General features: G+C 52.3%; 1 protein-coding gene across 2 annotated transcripts in view; it reads left to right on the top strand.

Annotated features, from left to right (window-relative positions):
• The window catches only part of ABAT (4-aminobutyrate aminotransferase), a 90,885-nt gene that overhangs the window by 66,643 nt on the left and 3,818 nt on the right, over positions 1 to 20,424 (top strand). For both annotated transcript variants that reach the window (XM_006942340.5, XM_019820979.3), the window contains exons 7-15: positions 7,020 to 7,100; positions 7,766 to 7,858; positions 8,320 to 8,382; positions 11,199 to 11,262; positions 11,686 to 11,834; positions 13,787 to 13,924; positions 14,705 to 14,872; positions 16,174 to 16,320; positions 20,123 to 20,234. In XM_006942340.5, coding sequence (XP_006942402.1) covers positions 7,020 to 7,100; positions 7,766 to 7,858; positions 8,320 to 8,382; positions 11,199 to 11,262; positions 11,686 to 11,834; positions 13,787 to 13,924; positions 14,705 to 14,872; positions 16,174 to 16,320; positions 20,123 to 20,234 — 1,015 coding nt within the window. The remainder of the gene's footprint in view (positions 1 to 7,019; positions 7,101 to 7,765; positions 7,859 to 8,319; positions 8,383 to 11,198; positions 11,263 to 11,685; positions 11,835 to 13,786; positions 13,925 to 14,704; positions 14,873 to 16,173; positions 16,321 to 20,122; positions 20,235 to 20,424) is intronic.

The raw sequence follows: 20,424 nt of genomic DNA, 5'->3' as shown, positions 1-20,424 counted from the left end.
GCCATCTCACTGGCTGCCGACAAGCACCAAGGGAGGAGCCCCCATTTTGGCAGATAAGGACTGTGAAGACCAGAGAGGTTAAGTGACTTGCTCCAGGTTGCACAGCCGCTTAAACCAAAGCCCATCCCCTTCACACTGCACTTCAGGACTGCTGAGCCTGACAGCAAAGCTTCTAGAAACCTGTCCTTACTGGATCCCACTACGCAAAGTCCCAGATACCTTCTGTTCTTAATGTCACACTTTGTCGAACAGGAACACCACCCCCACATCTTCCCCGGTCCCAGATAGGCAGTCAGGCGGCCAGCCCGCCATCCCAGCCGTCCCCTCCGTGAGCTGCTTCCCCCGGAACCGGTGCTGGCAGTTCGCCTCGACCCTGGTCTCACAGTGAGCTAGATTTCTCAGGAGCCGCAAGGAGGTGCCTGCAAAGGCCCCCACAGGCCGGCCAAGTCTCTGGGTTGCACCAAGCAGACTCGGATCCAGATGCAGCATCAACATCTACAGGCGGATGCTGCCCGCAGGTCGGGCAGAGGATGGAATCTGAGGTCAGCAAGCCCGCTTGGAGCCATGCTTCTGCCCCTTCCTTGTCTGTGTGACTCGGGGCAGGTAGCTTGACCTCTCTGCTCCTCACTTTCCCCGGTTCTACAGCGAGGAGGGTTACCGTCCCCCGCTACTTACCCTAGACTCACCCATGTGGTCACAAAGCAGAAAAAGCAGCATGAATCTGCCCCAGTTTCTAGCAGTCCAAGGCAAGTTCCAAAGCCACCAAGGAGATCGCATTCTGGGGCCTTCTGATGCAGTGAAGCGGCTATTCGGATTTGCACTGGGTTTACTGCACTGATTATGTCCAGGAGAGAGGTACCGGAGCAGTCTCTAGGCCCAGTCAGTGCCTCCCACTTTTGACGGGCAATTCGGCTGTGGGCTAGTTTCAGATTTACACAGCAGGTGCAGAGACAGTTCCCACCTGTCTTTCCCCAAGTTCACCCAGTGCCCATACCTCCCTCTCCACAGCACCTTTGTCAAAACTAGGACATTAACAAGGGCACGTTCTGTAGTACAGACCGCATTCAGATTTCCCCACTTTCCCCAGTAATGCTCATTGTCTGGCTCCGGGATCCAGTCCAGGGTCCCACATTGTGTTTGGCACAATCCGTTCTCATAACCAAACCCACCTGCTGGTGATCTTTCTTGTTTTTTGTTTTGTTTTTTTAAGTATTTTATTTATTTTAATTTTTAAAGTTTTTTATTTTTATTATATTTTTATTTCTTTTTAATTTTTTTAATTTTATTTTACTCCCCCCCCCCCAAATTTACATCCAAGTTAGCCAGCATGCAGTGCAATAATGATTTCAGGAGTAGACCCACCAACGCCCCCCACCTATTCAGCCCATCCCCCCTCCCTCAGCCCCTCCAGCAACCCTCTGTTTATTCACCATATTTAAGAGTCTATTATGTTTTGTACCCCTCCCTGTTTTGGTATTATTTTTGCTTCCCCTCCCTTATGTTCATCTGTTCTGTGTCTTAAAGTCCTCATATGAGTGAAGTCATATGATATTTGGCTTTCTCTGACTGACTCATTTCGCTTAGCATAATACCCTCCAGTTCCATCCACGTAGTTGCAAATGGCAAGATTTCATTCTTTTTGATTGTCAAGTAATACTCCATTGTGTGTGTGTGTGTGTGTGTGTGTGTGTGTGTGTGTGTGTGTGTGTATACACACACCACATCTTCTTTATCCATTCATCCATCGATGGACATTCGGGCTCTTCCCATATTTTGGCTATTGTTGATAGTGCTGCTATAAATGTTGGAGTGCATGTGCCCCTTCGAAACAGCATCCCTGTATCCCTTGGATAAATGCCTAGTAGTGCCATTGCTGGGTTGTAGGGTAGTTCTACTTTTAGCTTTTTGAGGAACCTCCATACTGTTTCCCAGAGTGGCTGTACCACATTCCCACCAGCAGTGCAAAAGAGATCCTCTTTCTCCACATCCTTGCCAACATGTATTGTTGCCTGAGTTGTTAATGTGAGCCATTCTGACAGGTGTAGGGTGGTATCTCATTGTGGTTTTGATTTGTATTTCCCTGATGATGAGTGATGTTGAGCATTTTTTCATGTGTCTGTTAGCCATCTGGATGTCTTCTTTGGAGAAGTGTCTATTCATGTCTTTTGCCCATTTCTTCACTGGATTATTTGTTTTTTGGGTGTTGAGTTTGATAAGTTCCCTATAGATTTTGGATACTAACCCTTTATGTGATATGTCATTTGCAAATATTTTCTCCCATTCCGTCGGTTGCCTTTTGGTTTTGCTAATGGCTTCCTTTTCTGTGCAGAAGCTTTTTATTTTGATAAGGTCCCAACAGTTCATTTTTGCTTTTGTTTCCCTTGCCTCTGGAGATGTGTTGAGTAAGAAGTTGCTGTGGCCAAGGTCAAAGAGGTTTTTGCCTGCTTTCTCCTTGAGGAGTTTGATGGCTTCCTGTCTTACATTTAGGTCTTTCATCCATTTTGAGTTTATTTTTGTGTATGGTGTAAGAATGTGGTCCAGGTTCATTCTTCTGCATGTCGCTGTCCAGTTTTCCCAGCACCATTTGCTGAAGAGACTGTCTTTATGCCATTGGATATTCTTTCCCACTTTGTCAAAGATGACTTGACCATACGTTTGTGGGTCCATTTCTGGGTTCTCTCTTCTGTTCCATTGATCTGAGTGTCTGTTTTTGTGCCATCCTCCTTGTTTACCCTTGTGCAGACCCCTCCCAGACTCTTCCTGACCCGTGCCCAGGGCACTCTGGACCTCAAGGGGGAAGACGGCTCTAGTCTTATTCCATCTGCACTCCCATCTGTGTCTTTTCTGGAATGATGGACACATGTCATTATCCATTTGTGAAAATCCGTAGGATGTACTACACCGAGAGTGAACCCTTATGGACAGCTGTAACCTTTTTAAAAAACACCATTTTAGGGCCACCTGAGTGGCTCAGTTGGTTAAGTGTCTGACTCTTGACTTCAGCTAAGGTCATGATCTCACAGTTGCATGGGACCGAGCCCCATGTTGGACTCTGCTCTGACAGCACAGAGCCTGCCTGGGATTCTCTCTCTCCCTCTCTCTCTATCTCTACCTCTCCCCACCTTGCACCCGCACTCTTTTTCTCTCTCAGAATAAACATAAAAAAGAAACCCACCATTTTATACTCCTGAAACCAATACTACATTATATGTTAACTAACTTGAATTTAAATTGAAAGAAAGAAAGAAAGAAAGAAAGAAAGAAAGAAAGAAAGAAAGAAAGAAAGAAAGAAAAAGAAAGAAAGAGAAAGACTATTTGACTAGCCACAGAACATCTCTTGAGTTAGCGTGCTTCAGTTTACTTAACCTGATGTTGGCATTTTGAGTGTTTCTCCTTTTTCAGGCTACCTGAATAATTAGATGCATAACCTTTGTCCATGGTGGAAATTGTTTCTTTAGAGGAGGTAGAGAAATGAGCTTAGCCGGGTCAGAGTATGAAATGCTGGGAGCCTCACCCCACTGAGGTCAGCATCTCCAGAATTGAATGCTATCCTTCAGCCTCGCTTTAAAGCAAGTATTTGTGCACCAGCCCATGGGGAGATTTGGAGCCCTTGATCCTGAGTGGGCCTCTGCGTGGGCCCTGTCGTGTGGGCAGCCAGTGGCCGTGCCCGTGATTTGAAGCCAGCAGGCAGGGCCCAGTTCTCTCCAAGAACGCAGCTACCTGAGTGTGGGACTGCCCCTTGGCCAGAGGCTATTTTAAGGTAATTTCGGCCAGGGCCACCTGGGTGGCTCAGTCAGTTAAGCATCCAACTCTTGATTTTTGTTCAGGTCATGATCTCACAGTTCTTGAGTTCGAGTCCCATGTCAGACTCTGCACTGTTCACTCGGAGACTGCTTAGGATTCTCTGTCCCTCCCTCTGTGCCCCTCCCCTGCTCGCTCTCTCTCTCTCTCTCTCTCTCTCTCTCTCTCTCTCTCTCAAAATAAATAAATAAACTTTAAAGAAAAAAAAAAGATAATTTTGGCCAGCATTTTAAAGTGAGGTGATTTCCCACTAAAAGCTGCATTTCCCTTTTCAAATTTGGAAGCCCTGGCTCCCTTGGCCCGAGTTCCTGCTCTGAAGTGACAGTAAGGGCTGACCGACCCTTGGCCAGCTGGACAGGTTGACTTCAGTGGCCACCATGCCCCCCTCCCTTTTGGGTTATCAGAAGCAAGTGTCCATTTAGAATCAGGCGTGCACTGTTGATTTCCTTGCCGAGGGAAATACATCTCTGGACCCACATCGATCAAAATTAGAATAAAACATCAACATGTAGGGAGTCAGGTGATCTTTCTAACATTGCTCTTCTCACACTCAACCCATTCCACTCCTGAAGGGCTGCAGCCAGCTCCTTGATCAGACTGCTCTCCTAAGCCCTGCTCTGGGTAGAAATTCCGAAGCCACCACTGCCTCTTAATGCCCTTTTCCCCATTTTTTTTTCAAATATAATTCACATGCAATAAAACACATCCTTGTGCTGTATAGCTCTGTGGGTTTCACCAAACACACAGTCATGTAGTCACTGCCAAAATTGAGGCACACCCAGACACCCGCATTCACAGCAGCACCGTTCAGTTACTGGGAAGGTGGAAGAAACCGGAGTGTCCATCAGTGGATGGAGAAATAGATTAACAAAGTGTGATCTATCCATGCAGTGGAATATTACTGAGCTCCTAGAAAGGAAGGGCATTCTGACACCCGGTACAACAAGGATGAACGCTGAGGACATGATGCTCAGCGAAAGAAGCCAGCCACCAAAGGATAAATGCTGTGTGATTTTACTTTATGAGGCACCCGGAGTCGTCAGACTCACAGAGCCAGAGAAGTAGAGGGTGGTTGCCGGGGCTTGGGGGAGGAGGGAACAGGGAGTTAGTGGTTAATGGGAACAGAATCTCAGTTTTGCAAGATGACAAGGTTCTGGAGGTGGATGGATGGTTGCACAACAATATCCTTAACACTGCTGAACTGGATGCTTAGAAATGGTTCAGATGGTGGGCGCCTGGGGGGCTCAGTCAGTTGGGCATCGCACTTCCACTAGGGTCGTGATCTCACTGTTCAAGAGTCCAAGCCCTGCGTCAGGCTCTGTGCTGACAGCTCAGAGCCTGGAGCCTACTTCAGATTCTGTGTCTCCCTCTCTCTCTGCCCCTCCCCTGCTAGTGCTCTCTCTCTCTCTCTCTCTCTCTCTCTCTCTCAAAGATAAACATAAAAAATAAATAAATGAAATGGTTAAGGTGGTGGGGCGCCTGGGGGCTCAGTCAGTTGAGCATCCGACTTGATTACAGCTCAGGTCATGATTTCACAGTTCAGGAGTTCGAGCCCCGAAGCAGACTCTGCTCTGACCATGCGGAGCCTGCTTGGGATTCTCTCTCTCCCTCTCTCTCTGCCCCTCCCTTGCTTGCACGTGCGCATTGCCTCTCTCGCTCACTCTCTCTCTCTCTCTCACTCTCTCTCAAAAATAAATAAACTTAAAAAAAAAGAGGAATGGCTAAGTTGGTTAAAATTTTTTGTTACCTGTTTTTTCTTTTAACCACAATTTTTAAAAATATCCAAACAACAATTCATCACCCAGACATTACCCCAAGCCCATTTGTACTCAGTCCCACCCTAGCCCCTGGCAGCCAGGAGCTGTTGTCTGTCCCTATAGTTTTAGCTTTTTCAGAATGTCCTATGAAGGGGATCATACAGTGTGTACTCTTTTCCTTTTTTTTTGATGTTTTATTTTAATTTTTGAAAGAGAGACAGAGCGTGAGCGGGGGAGGGGCAAAGAGCAAGGGAGACACAGAATCCGAAGCAGGCTCCAGACCCTGAGCTGTCAGCACAGAGCCCCACGCGGGGCTGGAACTCACAAACCCTGAGATCGTGACCTGAGCCGAAGTCGGACGCTTAACTGACCCAGGAGTCCCCAGTGTGCAACTCTGATTCTGGGCGCTTTCACGCAAAATCGTGACCTTGAGACTCCCGTGTTTCTCCACGTCACCGCGTGTCAGCGGATTGGTCGGTTCCGTCGCTGACTGGTGTTCCGCAGTGTGCAGGGACCAGTTTACTTATCTTTCCCCCCGCAGAGGGACATTTGGCGCAAATAAAAATAAAATCCACTGTAAACATGCACGTACGTTCACGGCTTTGTGTGGACGTGTGCTTCCGTTTCGCGTGGGTAAATACCTCAGAGGAGAACTGCCCAGTGATGGGTGTGTGTGTTCATCGTTGTAAGAAACAGCCCTGCCAGCTGCCTCCCAGAGCCAAACTTGGTTCCCTCCGGCTGTGACCGGGGTTCTGGCGGCCCTGCTCCCTCACCCATTCCTCCTGTCGTCCACTTTTTGTTTTTTAGCCATGATGATGGGTGGGCTGTTAAAATGATCATTACAGTTCGATGATAATATTATAATTATAAAATTCTAACTGAATTCTAATTCACAGGAAGTTGCAAAAAATAGTACGACGTGTATCCTAACCTCCCCCCCCCCCCCCCCCGTCCCCCAGTGGTAGTATCTGTAACTGCAATGCGATATTGCAACCAAGAAATGTCTCCGTCTGGGGCGCCTGGGTGGCTCAGTCGGTTGAGCGTACGACTTCGGCTCAGGTCATGATCTCACGGTCCGTGGGTTCGAGCCCCGCGTCAGGCTCTGTGCTGACAGTTCAGAGCCTGGAGCCTGCCTCGGATTCCGTGTCTCCCTCTCTCTCTGCCCCTAACCCACTCACATTCTGTCTCTAACTCTCTCAAAAATAAATAAACATTCAAAACAAAAAAAATTTAAAAAAAAGAAAGAAAGAAAGAAATGTCTCAGTCGTCTTTTACACCCAGAGCAAGCCCAGGGGATTTCTCAGGAGAGTGCGGGGAGGTCGGCCGATCCCACCCCCTAGGAAACACCGTGAGCCTGTGTGAACACACCCGCTGTGAAAAGCTTGGTTGGTCTTTGGTCGACAGGGAGTAGTCACCTGTAGTAGCCGGAGAAGTCACCCTCGGTGTCCTACCTTTTTGCAGAGCACTTTCATCAACAGACCTGCCCTCGGAATCCTTCCCCCGGAGAACTTTGTGGAGAAGCTCCGGGAGTCCTTGCTCTCGGTGAGTCCCCAGGAGCAACCCCATCCTCACCCCCCACCCCCTGCCCTCCAGCCCTGCGGGAAGGCCAGCCGATCTCGGGGAGGCAATGCCAGCAGGGGGAAAGGAAAGGACCGAGATCCATAAGGGTAGAGGATGCCATGTGTCTGCTTGGGTCTTGTTCTTGTGCTGTTTCTTTCCTGAAGAGTATTTTCACTTTTCCTTTCAAAGGAAAGGAAGGGACTCCTTGTGCCCAGGAACAAAGGATCCAGGGGAAATGAATATTTGCTCCACGATAGGAGCATTGCGTGTGATTCAACCCTCCCCGACGGTTCGGTTTTAGTTGTTATGACGATTCAAATCCTTCTGAATCTCAACTTCCTACCTGTAAAACATGGGCACCTCGGGGGATGGCGGTTGCACCGGGCAGGACAGTCTGGGCTTTTCTTCCTGCTGTTCTCCTCCGTCCCCTCCAGCCCCGGGGCCTTCCTGGGCTTGTCCTCCACCCCCTGGAAGAGCCTCCATCCACTCTCCCCAGTCCCGCTGCTCTGGGGGACGGTCCTGGTTCCCCCCCCAACCCCTGCCCAGCCTCCCCCAGCCCAGACTGTACCCCTGCAAAGGCTCAGCTCTGGCTTGGGCCAAGCGGGAGTCCAGATGGAGCGAGCCTACAGCCGTTTCCCTCCCTGCAGGTGGCTCCCAAAGGAATGTCCCAGCTCATCACCATGTCCTGCGGCTCCTGCTCCAACGAAAATGCCTTTAAGACCATCTTCATGTGGTACCGGGTGAGGTTTGGGGCATGAGCATGTGCACACACACATGCACGCACACACATGTGCACACGCACCCAGCCCCCAGCCACACGCTCACCCCTTGTCCAGCTGTTCACCCCGCCTGGCCACGGTCAAAATCCAGAGAGGGCCACCGCCTGGACAGGGCTCTCCAGACGGCCCCTGGGGTGTGGTGCAGAGAGCCGTCACCCGATGCGACGACACGGGTTTTCTTCGGCATCACAGACCCCATCCTAGCAGCCCTGGGTTGTTGCGGACAGAGTAATAGCACACCTGTGTATTCGTGTACTTACTTTGCTGCAAGTGTGCTGAACAATCTCATGTGTTAGTACCTAAGCGGAACGGTCGGCATCTCCAGTCAGCCTTGAGAAAGCACTTGTGGGGGTTCTGAGTGCAAAGTGGAAGCCCCACGTCCCCCCAGAGTGACTCAGATTTTGTCTCTTCTGTTTTGTCAGAACAAGGAAAGGGGCCAGACGGGTTTCTCCAAAGAGGAGCTGGAGACATGCATGATCAACCAGGTAAGGGCAGCGGGCCCTTTGGTCTCAGCTGCGGGGGGTCAGTCACCACAGTCCCTCCAGCTGGCCCTGGCTGACCCTGGCCTTCTCAAATAGGAGGGGTCTTACGCAGCTCGGTGCCGGTAACCAAATTCCGCACCCAGACTGGGCGGCTTACACGACAGACATGTATTTCTTCGCGGTTCGGGAGGCTGGAGTCCAAGGTCAAGATCAATTTGGTTCCCTGGGGCAAGTTCTCTGCCTGGCTTGTAGACGTTGCCTTCTCGCTGTGTCCTCACGTGTGCAGGAGAGAGAGCGAGAGAGCAGGAACTCTGGGGTCTCTTCCTGTAAGGACACTGATCTCATCACAGGGGCCCCACCCTATGACCTCATCCAACCCTCGTCACCTCCCAGAGGCCCCTCTTCCAAACACCATCACACTGAGGGAGAGGGCTTCAAACTGGAAAGGACACAGTCTGTCATACAGAGGGGTCCATTCCCCTCATGTCAAGGCTGAGGGGAGCCCTTCCTGACCAGCACTCTTCAGTTTCCCAGGACAACTGCCTGACTTGGACTGTTTAAGGAGCCTTTAATGTATTCTCTAGAATAATTCAAAATGTCAACACAAAGGTATGTACCAGGGTATTCATCCCACTGGTGTTTATAGTCGCGATAACCAGAAAAGATTGGAAACCCGTCTTTACAGCCAGTAACAGGGAAAGAGGACTTGAGTGTAGGGGTTCCAAATGGAACCCTAGCAGTTCACAGAGGCAGCAAGGCGGCCAATGCCAGAGGCGAGGGGTCGAGGTGCGTGCATCCCCAGCTCACCAGCCAGCAGGCCTGTCCTCCCCCTTTCAGCGAGGGCCCCTCCCCCCCTTATGATTTAGACAGAAATGTCTGCTGCTTAAAAAAAAAAAAAAAAAGAATCAAGAGCCACTGAACTCAAGTACCCCCCTGCATACATCCACAGTATTGTGCAGAAATAGTCACAGAGGGTTTTTCTTGGCCTGGAGACACGCATGCCGTAATTTAGTGAAAACGGGAGAATGTAAATTACACGGACGCTGTGCTGTCAACCATGTAAATAAATGCACAGATTACTGGAAGAAATCCCGCTCACATGTTTACAGGCCTTGCCTCTGGGCGGTAAGATTGGTTTTTTTCATGCTTCCTTAAATGTTTTTGTTCCTAATCCACCTCTTGCGGGCAAATCTACCCAGCCCTTTCTCTCTGTTCATACAAACCTCCGTAAACTTAAGTATTTTCTTTTTTTTCTTCCGGCCATCTTTAAAACCAGTGGACGGTGCCCTCCCTCCTTCTCATCTGATAACCCACGGACATCCTAGTCCATCAGCACTTTTAGACCCCATTCCTCACGTTTAGTGGCTGCATTAGGGGACAAACAAGGAAAATGACAGGGGGTGTATTCCAGAGTTTACTGGGGCTGGGGGTCCTGGTGCTTCTCCCGGGGGCATCTCAGGGACCTAGAGGAGATCAGCCAGCCTGAGAAAACACTACGTGAGCCTCCCAGCGACTCTGGGCCCCGTGGTTGCCTCTGCGGTGGTGTCCCTGGTAGTGTGCCTGAAGCAGCTGAAAACCCATCTCATTCCCTGGCCAGGTGGGGGGTCAGGAAATAATGCAGCTGTGCCATTCGCTGGGGAGTCCCTGCGTCCCTCCTGAGCCCAGAGGCAGCCGCTCCGGCCCCAGCCCCACAGACCCCTTCCAAAGCCCTGGGGCATTTCCAGTGAGACGGCTGGTCCGGCCTCCTGTCCCAGGAGGCACCAGGCCCACCTGGAGCAGGGAAGTCAGGGCAATCTGCAGGAGGAGGAGTTTGCAGAGCCCATAGACAGGCCGAAAACTCAACAGCCCCAGCAGCCCAGGCAGGTGACATCAGGGCAGAAGGCAGGTGTCAGGCCCTGGGGCAGCCCGGCTCGCCCAGCCTTTGTGTTTGACTACAGCGGGCCCAAATTATGTGGAATTTGTGAGAAGGCAGAAGTTTGGAGAGTTCAGTGAAATCTCTTGATTAAAAAAATTGGGGGGCACCTAGGTGGCTCAGTCAGTTGAGCCTCCGACTCTTGATTTCAGCTCAGGTCATTATCTCACTGTTCCTGAGAACAAGTCCTGAGTCAAAGTCTGCTGACAGTGCAGCCTGCTTGGGATTCTCTCTCTCTGCCCGTCTCCTACTCACATTCTCTCTCTCTCTCTCTCTCTCTCTCTCTCTCTCTCTCTCTCTCTCGCAAATAAGAAAAACATATACATATAAAAAATTAAATTAAAAATTTTTTTTAATTTTTTTTTCAACATTTATTTATTTTTGGGACAGAGAGAGACAGGGCATGAACGGGGGAGGGGCAGAGAGAGAGGGAGACACAATCGGAAACAGGCTCCAGGCTCTGAGCCATCAGCCCAGAGCCTGACGCGGGGCTCGAACTCACGGGCCGCGAGATCGTGACCTGGCTGAAGTCGGACGCTTAACTGACTGCGCCACCCAGGCACCCCTAAAAAATTAAATTAAAATTAAAAAAAAAATTTTACTGGAGCACCTGGCTGGCTCAGTCAGCAGAACATATAACTTTTGATCTTGGGGTCATGAGTTCAATAAGCCCCATGTTGGGTGTGGAGCCTACTTAAAATTAACAAAAGAAAAAGTCAAAAAAACTTTTACTTCATTGACAAAACAGAACGTCTGTGGGCTGGACGTCTCGGGACCCGGTGTGTAACTTGTCCGTGCGAAGGGACTGAGGTTCTTCTGATGGACTTCTGTGGGTGTGTGGGGACCGCAACACGGTCCTCCAGTCCTCACAGCAGTGACTGATGTGACCACTGTCTCTTGGTCCTAGGCCCCCGGCTGCCCCGAGTACAGCATCCTCTCCTTCATGGGCGCGTTCCACGGGAGGACCCTGGGTAAGGAGGGAGCAGCGTGACCCCGAGGTGGCTGTTAGATAAGACCAACCACAGTAGGCGGCTTCGATCTTCACCTTGGCAGTTCCCACCTCGCGTCTCTCACGGACTCCACACTATTCTCTGCGGGGGGAGGATTGTTAGTCCTGCTCTGCAGACACGGAAAGGGAGGCCCAGCAAGGAAGGAACATTCTAAGGCCGTCCAGGGGCAGAGCCAGATTCGAACCCTGGCCCTGTGCCTTCACAGCCCGAGCTTAATCTGTGATGAATCAGAAAGCCAAGGGCGCACGCGCGCACACACAGGTTCACGGGGTCAGCTTCGGGACGTTACAGGAACTGCAGGCAGCGGCTTCCCTGGGTGTTGCGAGACGTGGCCTGAATTGCCCGTGATCCCCTTTTCCAAGACTGTTCCTCCTGCTCCCCTAGGGTGCTTAGCGACCACGCACTCCAAAGCTATTCACAAGATCGACATCCCTTCCTTCGACTGGCCCATCGCACCATTCCCACGGCTAAAATATCCTCTGGAAGACTTTGTGAAAGAGAACCAGCAAGAAGAGGCCCGCTGTCTGGAAGAGGTAACAGCGGACCCTACAGATTTCCCCTCCCTGTCTCCTTAACCCCGGCCCCCCAGCACTGCCACGAGGCTCAGCTCAGGGGAAGAAGAACACAGGGTTTATGTGGGACCCGCGTGGTGCTCCCTGGGAGGGTCGTAGGGACAGAGAGGCACATCAGGAAAAGTAAGGGGGCCCCTTGATTTTTCCACCTGGCGTCCGTCACCCCACCTGTGGTACTGATGTCTGTATTTAGGTTTCTTTGGGGGCAAGCTTCACTGACTGCAGAATAGGAGGGAATTTATGAGAATATGAGGCAGCCCATAGGAGAAGTGCACCCACAGGACCCTGTTGTCCACTGCTTCTCAGCCTTCTCCCAAGTCCTGGGGCTCCCTGGGGGCTGAAGTGGGGCCAGGGGAGGGACTGGGGACAGGGAGCCCCCTCTTGCCATGCCTCAGACAGAACTAGCACCCCTCCTTTGATCTGTTCCAAATATTGGGGTTCCGTGTTAGACACTGGAGGATTCCGTTGGTGGGGAAAAGAAATTGGAAACTCTTCAGGTCTGGAATTTGAGTTCAAGTGAGGCTGGTTTGAGGCTGGTTTGCCTCTTAGACACATCATCATCCTTTTCAATCAATTCATGGTTAACACATACAGGGGGTCTAGTACAGACCTGTTGAACAGAGATGTAAACCCCATGTGTGACTGCAGTGTGTCTAGTAATCACATTTTTGAAAAGTGAAAGGAGAGGCACCTGAGTGGCTCAGTTAGTTTAGCATCCAACTTCGGCCCAGGTCATGATCTCGCGGTCCGTGGGTTCAAGCCCCGCGTCCGGCTCTGTGCTGACAGCTCAGAGCCTGGAGCCTGTTTCAGATTCCGTGTCTCCCTCTCTCTGACCCTCCCCCATTCATGCTCTGTCTCTCTCTGTCTCAAAGATAAATAAACGTTAAAAAAAAATTTAAAAAAAGGTGGAAGGAAATGGGTAAAATTAATTTTAATAACATTTTATTTTTTTAACATTTATTTATTTATTTTGAGAGAGAGAGAGTATGAGTGGGGGAGGAGCAGAGAGAGAGAATGCCAAGCAGGCTCTGTGAGGTCAGTACAGAGCCCGACGTGAGCCTTGATCTCATGAACTGCGAGATCATGACCTGAGCTGTGATCAGGAGTCGGATGCTTGGGGCACCTGGGTGGCTCAGTCCGTTAAGCATCTGACCTCGGCTCAGGTCATGATCTCAGGTTCGTGGGTTCGAGCCCCGTGTCAGACTGTGCTGACAGCTCAGATTCTGATCAGATTCAGCTTCCGATTCTGTGTCTCTCCCTGTCTGTGCCCCTTCCCCGCTCGCACTGTCTCTCTCTCTCACTAACACATCACTTATCTACCACCAAGTGCACTCATTTCAGTGTCTAGTTCAAAAAGCTCTACCAAGCAAATATACCCATAGAACTACCACCCTGATCAAAGGCCTCTTATCACCCCACAAAATACCCTCAGGTCAATCCAAGGTTCAACCCATGACCCCCACCCCCTACCCCGCTCCGTGACACGACCGATTAGATTCCTATCACGAGAGGTGACTTTTGCAACAGTTCTTTTGAGCAAATACATGCCTCAGATTCTGCACGGAAAGGACTCTCCCGCCGACAGTAATATCACACTAAGGATACAGCGATGGCATTACCAGCAACGGCCGCAGCTACGCCGTCCTGCACGCCGGACCCCATGCTGCATGGTTTCATTCATTCGCTCTGTGACCCGAGCCCTTAGTTTCTGTCCCACAGGTGCAGCAGCGGACCCAGGTAGGGCACACTGCCACCCACAGGGGCGGCCCCGAGTGGACACCACAGTCCTCACTGGAGTGCACACGAACACATACTCAGCATCGTGTCAGGGAGTCGTGGAACCCACATCCCCATCCGCGGATGCTGCTCTAGGGTTCCCGCCAGCTATGGTTCCTTCCCCCTTGGGAATGCAGGTAGAGGATCTGATCGTAAAATATCGGAAAAAGAAGAAGACGGTGGCCGGGATCATCGTGGAGCCCATCCAGTCCGAGGGCGGAGACAACCACGCGTCTGATGACTTCTTCCGGAAGCTGAGAGACATCTCCAGGAAGGTCAGTGCACAGGGCCGGGGCTGGATGGGGCCATGGGCTGTTTCCAACGGTTTTCCCAGAGCAGAGTGTTAGCCGCGGGGTCCTCGTACACGTGCAGGTGGTCAGAGGCTGCCTGGTGGCCTCACAGGTAGAGGCATCGGAAAGTAGGGAAGGAGGAAGGGAGGGAATTTCTCCCTAAAATCTCACTGCAGAATCAGCCTCCACCCTGCAGTGTTAGCTGGGCACTTTCCCACTCAAGAGATGCCTGGGAAGACCTCAGCCTCCTCCCTGTTCTCTCTAGAGAGCCCACCTCATCTCTCAGCCACACCCGACAGACGCTAGTGAGCACACGTTGTTGCTTCCGTGTGTGTATTTCAGTTTGTCGTGCACACGGAACGGGCACGTCCGGCCAGTAGATGGGAGCTGCTCTCAGCACAAGTGCTCAGGAACTAGCATTCAGGGGGGTGACAGAACTGGCAGACAGGACAGCCGGGGCCCGGGAGGCACGTCTTGGCCTCTCTGCTGGGACAGCAGGCCGGCGGAGGAAGTCAGCTGGCCAACTCCAGCCTGAGCCGAATGCAGTGTCGCTGTGCTCTGGGGTTCAGGGCGTACCTGACGTCACGGTACTGTTCCAGCTCAGCAGTCTGAGGACAAGTTGAAGCTCAGACCTCAGAGCTGGCCGGTTTTGCTTCGCACGGCCCCGGAACGGGGGCTTGGTCACAGAGGCGGGCTGGGTGCGGGGTTCCGGGCTGGTTGGCGGTGGTGGGTGTTGACTTCCTTCTTCTCTCCCATCTTGGTCAGCACGGCTGCGCCTTCTTGGTGGATGAGGTCCAGACAGGAGGGGGCTGCACTGGCAAATTCTGGGCCCACGAGCACTGGGGCTTGGCTGACCCGGCGGACGTGATGACCTTCAGCAAGAAAATGATGACAGGAGGCTACTTCCACAAGGAGGAGTTCAGGCCCAACGCCGTGAGTAGCAGCCCTGCCCTCGTCTCCTCACTCAGGACCGCTCCCTTCTCCAAACCAGGAGCTGAGTGGACACCGGACAGGTCCCAGAGGTCTCCTGACGCCCGCTGTTTACCAGTGTAACTAGCCAGCGGTAGTGGTCGCCCAGCTCTCTGCAGGGCGGCTTCCTAGCAGCCCACTGTCCGTCTCCTGATTTCCCTGTGCACCTACAATGATAGAGCTCATCGCTGCTGCTGTGGACCGAGCCTTTGCTATGTCCTGGCCCAGTTCTAAGTAGTCCTCGTGTACTTGTAACCCTCACAACAGTCTAACCAAGTAGATGCTATTTTTTCTCTCCTAGTTTAGTAATGAAGACTCAGGCACAGAGAGGTTAAGTAAGTTGTCCCAGGTCACACAGCCTGTTCGGTGACAAAGCTCAAACCTGGAGCCCATGCTCTAAACCACTACACTGCACTGCCAGATATACATAGGGAGTCTCACACACACACACACACACACACACACACACACACACACACGCACACACACACAGTTACCAGGGCCCTGGGATCCTTTCTTCTACCAATCCTGCATGTAGTTTCCCCCCTCAAGATTGCCTCATGATCCAAAATCACTGCTGGAGCTCTGGCCATCACATATCAATTCTAGGCAGTAGGAAGGAAACAGGAAGGAAGGACAAAGTAGCCCCCTTCTTGTCTTTATAAAGCAGCCTTCCCAGAAATTTCACAACATTTCTGTTTCTAACACGTTGACTGAGATCTGGTCAGATGGCCGCTCCTATCTGCAAGGGGGAGCTGGGAAGTATGTTTTAGTTGGCTGCATGGACACCCCGAATAATTGAAGGAGGGATATATCGGTGGTCATTGTGGGTCAGCCTGCCCTCAGTCCACTCCTGACTCCACTACCTACAGGCTGTATTTTTCCAGGACAAATCACTTAACCTCTCAGAATCTCGGCTCTTTCTCCAATTTTAGTATATGTGCTGCCGAAGCGAGCACCCTCGGCTCTTTCCCTATTAAACGAGGATTGTAGTAGTTCAGAGCCAGCTGTCTCGGTGTCCCCAGGACTGAGGGACTGTCCCGGGCATGGACCAGCTTGGTCTCCCTAATGGCAGTGCCGGGCTGTGGGGTAGCTGTTGTGGAAGGAATGCACTGAGCTGCCGTGTGGTATCCTCCCTGGCCTCGGGAGATGCTCCCTGGGTTAGTTTCTCTCCTAAGCGGGGGACAGGGTGTGTCCGGGCGAAGCGGGGCCCCTCCAGGGTGCGCCTGCGTGCGACCCTGCCGACGCCACACGCCTCTTTCCAGCCATACCGGATCTTTAACACCTGGCTGGGGGACCCGTCCAAGAACCTGCTGCTGGCCGAGGTCATCAACATCATCAAGCGGGAGGACCTGCTGAACAACGCGGCCCGCGCCGGGAAGGTCCTGCTGACGGGGCTGCTGGACCTCCAGGTACCCCTCCCGGACCCCCACCCATGGTTCCCCACACACCCCCAGGGCAACATCTGAGCCTCGTTTCCGTGGACCCCGCACCACCCCCATCCCCGGCTCCTGAACACCTGGCTCTCCTCTGACACCAGGTTGCGACATCTGTCCTTTGAGAACCCTCGCAAACACGCCCCACTCATAGCGTCCCCGATGCGTCCCTCTTCCCTTGTGGGTCTCGTCCTCCATGTACTCCCCCCCCCCACCCCCGCAAGCAGCGCTGTGCAGTGGGAGACTCTGCAGGCCTCCGAAGTGACTTTAAATGTTCTAGCAACCAGACTGAAAGTACAAAAGGAGGTAAAGCTAGTAATAATGTAGTTTACTTTAACCCCTTCTATCCGTACTACGATTTCAGCCTGCCGCCAATGGAGGAAATAATTAATGTGGTTTTTCACGTTCCCTGCTTTTTAAAAATTTTCTTAAATGTTTATTTACTTTTGAGACAGAGACAGAGACACAGCATGAGCAGGGGAGGGGCAGAGAGAGAGAGGGAGACACAGAATCTGAAGCAGGCTCCAGTCTCTAAGCTGTCCGCACAGAGCCCGACGCGGGGCTCGGACTCACAAACCGCGAGATCGTGACCTGAGCCGAAGTCAGGTCAGACGCTCAACCCACGGAGCCACCCGCGTGCCCCCATATTCCCTCGTGTGCACCTCAACTTGGACTGGCCATGTTTCAGGCCACGTGTGGATCCCGCATGGGACAGCATAGCTCTCAGTTATAATCAGGTGTCTTCGTAGTTTTATTCTGTCTGCCTGACCTCCCCCCGCCCCACAAATCACCCCAACCCACACGCACGCCTGACTCTCCTAGATGGGGTGCGAGCTGTCGGGAGCCATGGTGCTTCCGGGACTGGCCAATCCAGCCCAGGAGTTGGAGGACAGATGACCTTCTTCAGATGGTTACAAAGAGTCCTTCTGCTGGGGATCTGGAGGATCCCATGACCTGAGCAGAACCGCCAAGGGGTGGTGACAGTGGTTGGCAATAGTAACAGCTTCTAATTATTGAGTGCCTGCTGTATGCCCTTGCCCATACCAGGGGCTGTCATACATTCGGGTTATGTCCGGTAGTGATACTGCGAGTGTAACCCCTGTTGTCCCAATTTTGCAGATGAGGCGTCTGAGGCATGGAGCGGTTACTAGCTTGTCCAGAGTTACACGGCTTCCATGTGGTGGCCTTCGGGTTGGAACCTGATTCTGGTGGACTTCAGAGTCCATGTTCTTTGCCGGCATTTACCTCCTTGATATGATCAATGATGTAGTAATTATTATTTCCATTAATTGAGAACTTGCTAAGTCTGAGGCCAGGTAGGGGTTGGGGAGGGGCAGGCACAGGACATGGTTCCAGACACAGAGCAGTGGCAGGAGCTCTGGGGACAACCCGCACACCCCAAGATAGGGATGCCAGATTCAATGAATTACAATACAGGGCTCTCAGTTAAATTTGAAAAACGGCAACGGATTTTTTTTTTTTTTTAGTATAAGTATATCCTGTGTGCCATTTGGGACATACTTATACTACATTATAAGTTGTTGATCTGAAATTCAGATTCAACCGGGTGTCCTGTATTTGTTCTGGCACCCCTAGCTCAGAACAGTTTGAAATTAGGAAAACATAATTATCCTCATTTTCTGCACTTGATCTTAGCCCAAAGGCTGAGAAATGATGTTTATCCTCATTTTCCGGATGAGAAAAGGGATGCCCGGGGAGGTGAGCAGCAGCAAGGAGGCCAGGCTTTAACCCCAGTTCCGCCTGATTGCAAAGACGCTGCAGGGGTCAAGTGTGGCTCTTAGAACAGCTGAGACCTCCCAGTGACTGTGGGTGCGTGTGCTCTGTCTGGAAGTTTTTTCTTTCTCTTCTCTTGGTCTGGATTTACATTTAAACTGGGGGTTGGGCAGAGGCCAGGGATAAACGGCGGACGCGGTCGTCTGCCCCTGGCAGTGACGTCTTGCCACCCCAGCAAAGCGAGGCCCAGGGCGGACAGAGCACCAGAAATGTTTTCTTTGTAGGTCTCTTAAATGTCCCAATTAATGCCAGCCATCCTTAGTCATGAGAGCAGGTCCTGAAGCACCAGGCGACTCGAAAGGCCCTGGACTAAGGCCCCTGGCTTTGAAAAGGGGTGTGGATAGTATTACCCTAAGCGGCTTCCAGATGCGAGACGGTGCCACAGCTAAGGGTTCTGGGAGAACACCCCATTGCCAAGCCTGGCATGGTGCCTTGGGAGGCCCGACTGGTTCATCTCAAGGGATGCAAATGGTCAGGGGTCCCTAGCAGGGCCTTACAAAGCTACAGGCAAGGAGGAGTTCAGATTACAGGATCCCCTGAAAGAGTGGGTGAAAGAAAAGGATGCCTGTAGGGGTGGGGCAACAGTCGAGGCCCCACCATGAGGAGGGGTGGGGAGGGAGCTCCACGTCCTGCACCGTTTAATCACGTCAGCGGCCACCAGACACGCGCACAGGCGTGTGTGTCCGGGTGTCTGAACAGATGAGACCTTGTCCCCAGAGACAACGCTCTGGTTAGAAGGGAGGAGTATGTTCAAAGCGCAGGCTCCCAACAATCAGCAGGGGCCAGACCAAGCAGAGGAAGTGCTGACATGACTTCCGAGCCTCAGATCCCCCCCGCCCCGCGGACACCAAATAGTCCCTTCTCCGCTGGTGCAGTGAGAATTCAAGACCATGCGTGGCACGTATATGGGCCTCTATTGCCACCAGGATGTGGCTTTGTCTCCACTTTGTACCACAGGTCTGCAGGGAGATGACCTTGGCCCCCCGGGCTCTGCCCCCACTGCCCTGAGATCATTTGGGCTCATCCAGCCCTGTTCATTATCCTTTGTGCAAACGATGGAGCGGAGAAGGACCACGAGCTTCCACACCAAGTGACTATGTCAGCTTCCTCAGGCTCTGGAGCACATGAGCACAAACTGGGTGGTTTAAACCATTCTCTTACTGATCTAGAGACCACAGGTCTGAGATCAAGAGAGCAGCTTGCGTGTTGACTCTTGCTGGAGGCTCGGGGCAGGGGTTGGGGAGGGCCCATGCCACGCTTCTGTCCCAGCTTCTGGTGGTCCGCAGGCCTTGGTGGCATCCAAAGGATTGTGGGTGCCCCTTTCCGGCCTCTGCCCCCAATGTTCCCCTGTGTGCCTGTGTCTCTGTCCAGATTTCCCTCTTACTGGGACACCTGTCCTTGGAGTTAGGGCCCACCCTCGTCCAGCATGATGTCCTCTTAACCTAATTGCATCAGCAAAGACTCGATTTCAAAGTAAGGTCACCTTCGCAGTGTCCAGGTTGACATGAATTTGGGGAGGGGGCACCGTTCAGCCCAGGACAGCTCCCAGCCTCAGACCCTGCAGTGAGGCTGAGCTGCTGCTTCTAGAAGAATCACCGCTTTTCTAGAAAAGGAAAGTAAAGATGGCTGGTGCCTCCCAAGCACCTGCCGAGTACCAGGCCCAGCGCCTGATGCAGGAATCTTGTCTCACTAAATTCCCACTGTGGCCCATTGGGGGCAGTAGCATTTACATCCTTCGGTTTGCAGAAGAGGAAACTGAGGCTCGGGCCACTTACGTGACTGGCCCACAGGTGTCCAAGGAGAAAGAGGCAGAGTGGGTTTTGAACCCAGGACTGGAGGTCTCCGGGGCCCGAGCCCGTGACACCGCAGCCGTCCTGGCTGGTCCTGCAAAGGCCAGAAGGCCAGACCCAGCGGGGCATTTGAGGAAGCTCCCAGCTGCTGTATGGGTGCCGGGCTCTGACGCCGGCCTGTCTCCCCGCTGCAGGCCCGGTACCCCCAGTTTATCAGCAGGGTGAGAGGACGAGGTACTTTTTGCTCCTTCGACACTCCCGATGAGTCCATACGGAACAAACTCGTTTCAATGGCCAGAAACAAAGGTAAGTCCACCGGGAGCGGAAGCTGAGCTCCCGCAGGGTCCTCCCCACCCCGTCCCCCGTCACCTGGTGCGGGCGCTGTGGGGCAGGGGGCGGCAGGGGGACTGGACAGCGTCTGAGTGTTCTTTCTCAAAAGAGAATGTGGGCAGCGGGATTTCCTTATGCACTTATTCACTCGGTAGATACGCACTGA

The sequence above is a fragment of the Felis catus genome, chromosome E3, assembly GCF_018350175.1.
Source record: "Felis catus isolate Fca126 chromosome E3, F.catus_Fca126_mat1.0, whole genome shotgun sequence".
NCBI lineage: Eukaryota > Metazoa > Chordata > Mammalia > Carnivora > Felidae > Felis > Felis catus.
Note: the sequence above shows the minus strand (reverse complement) of the source record. Positions and strands in the feature narration are given on the sequence as shown.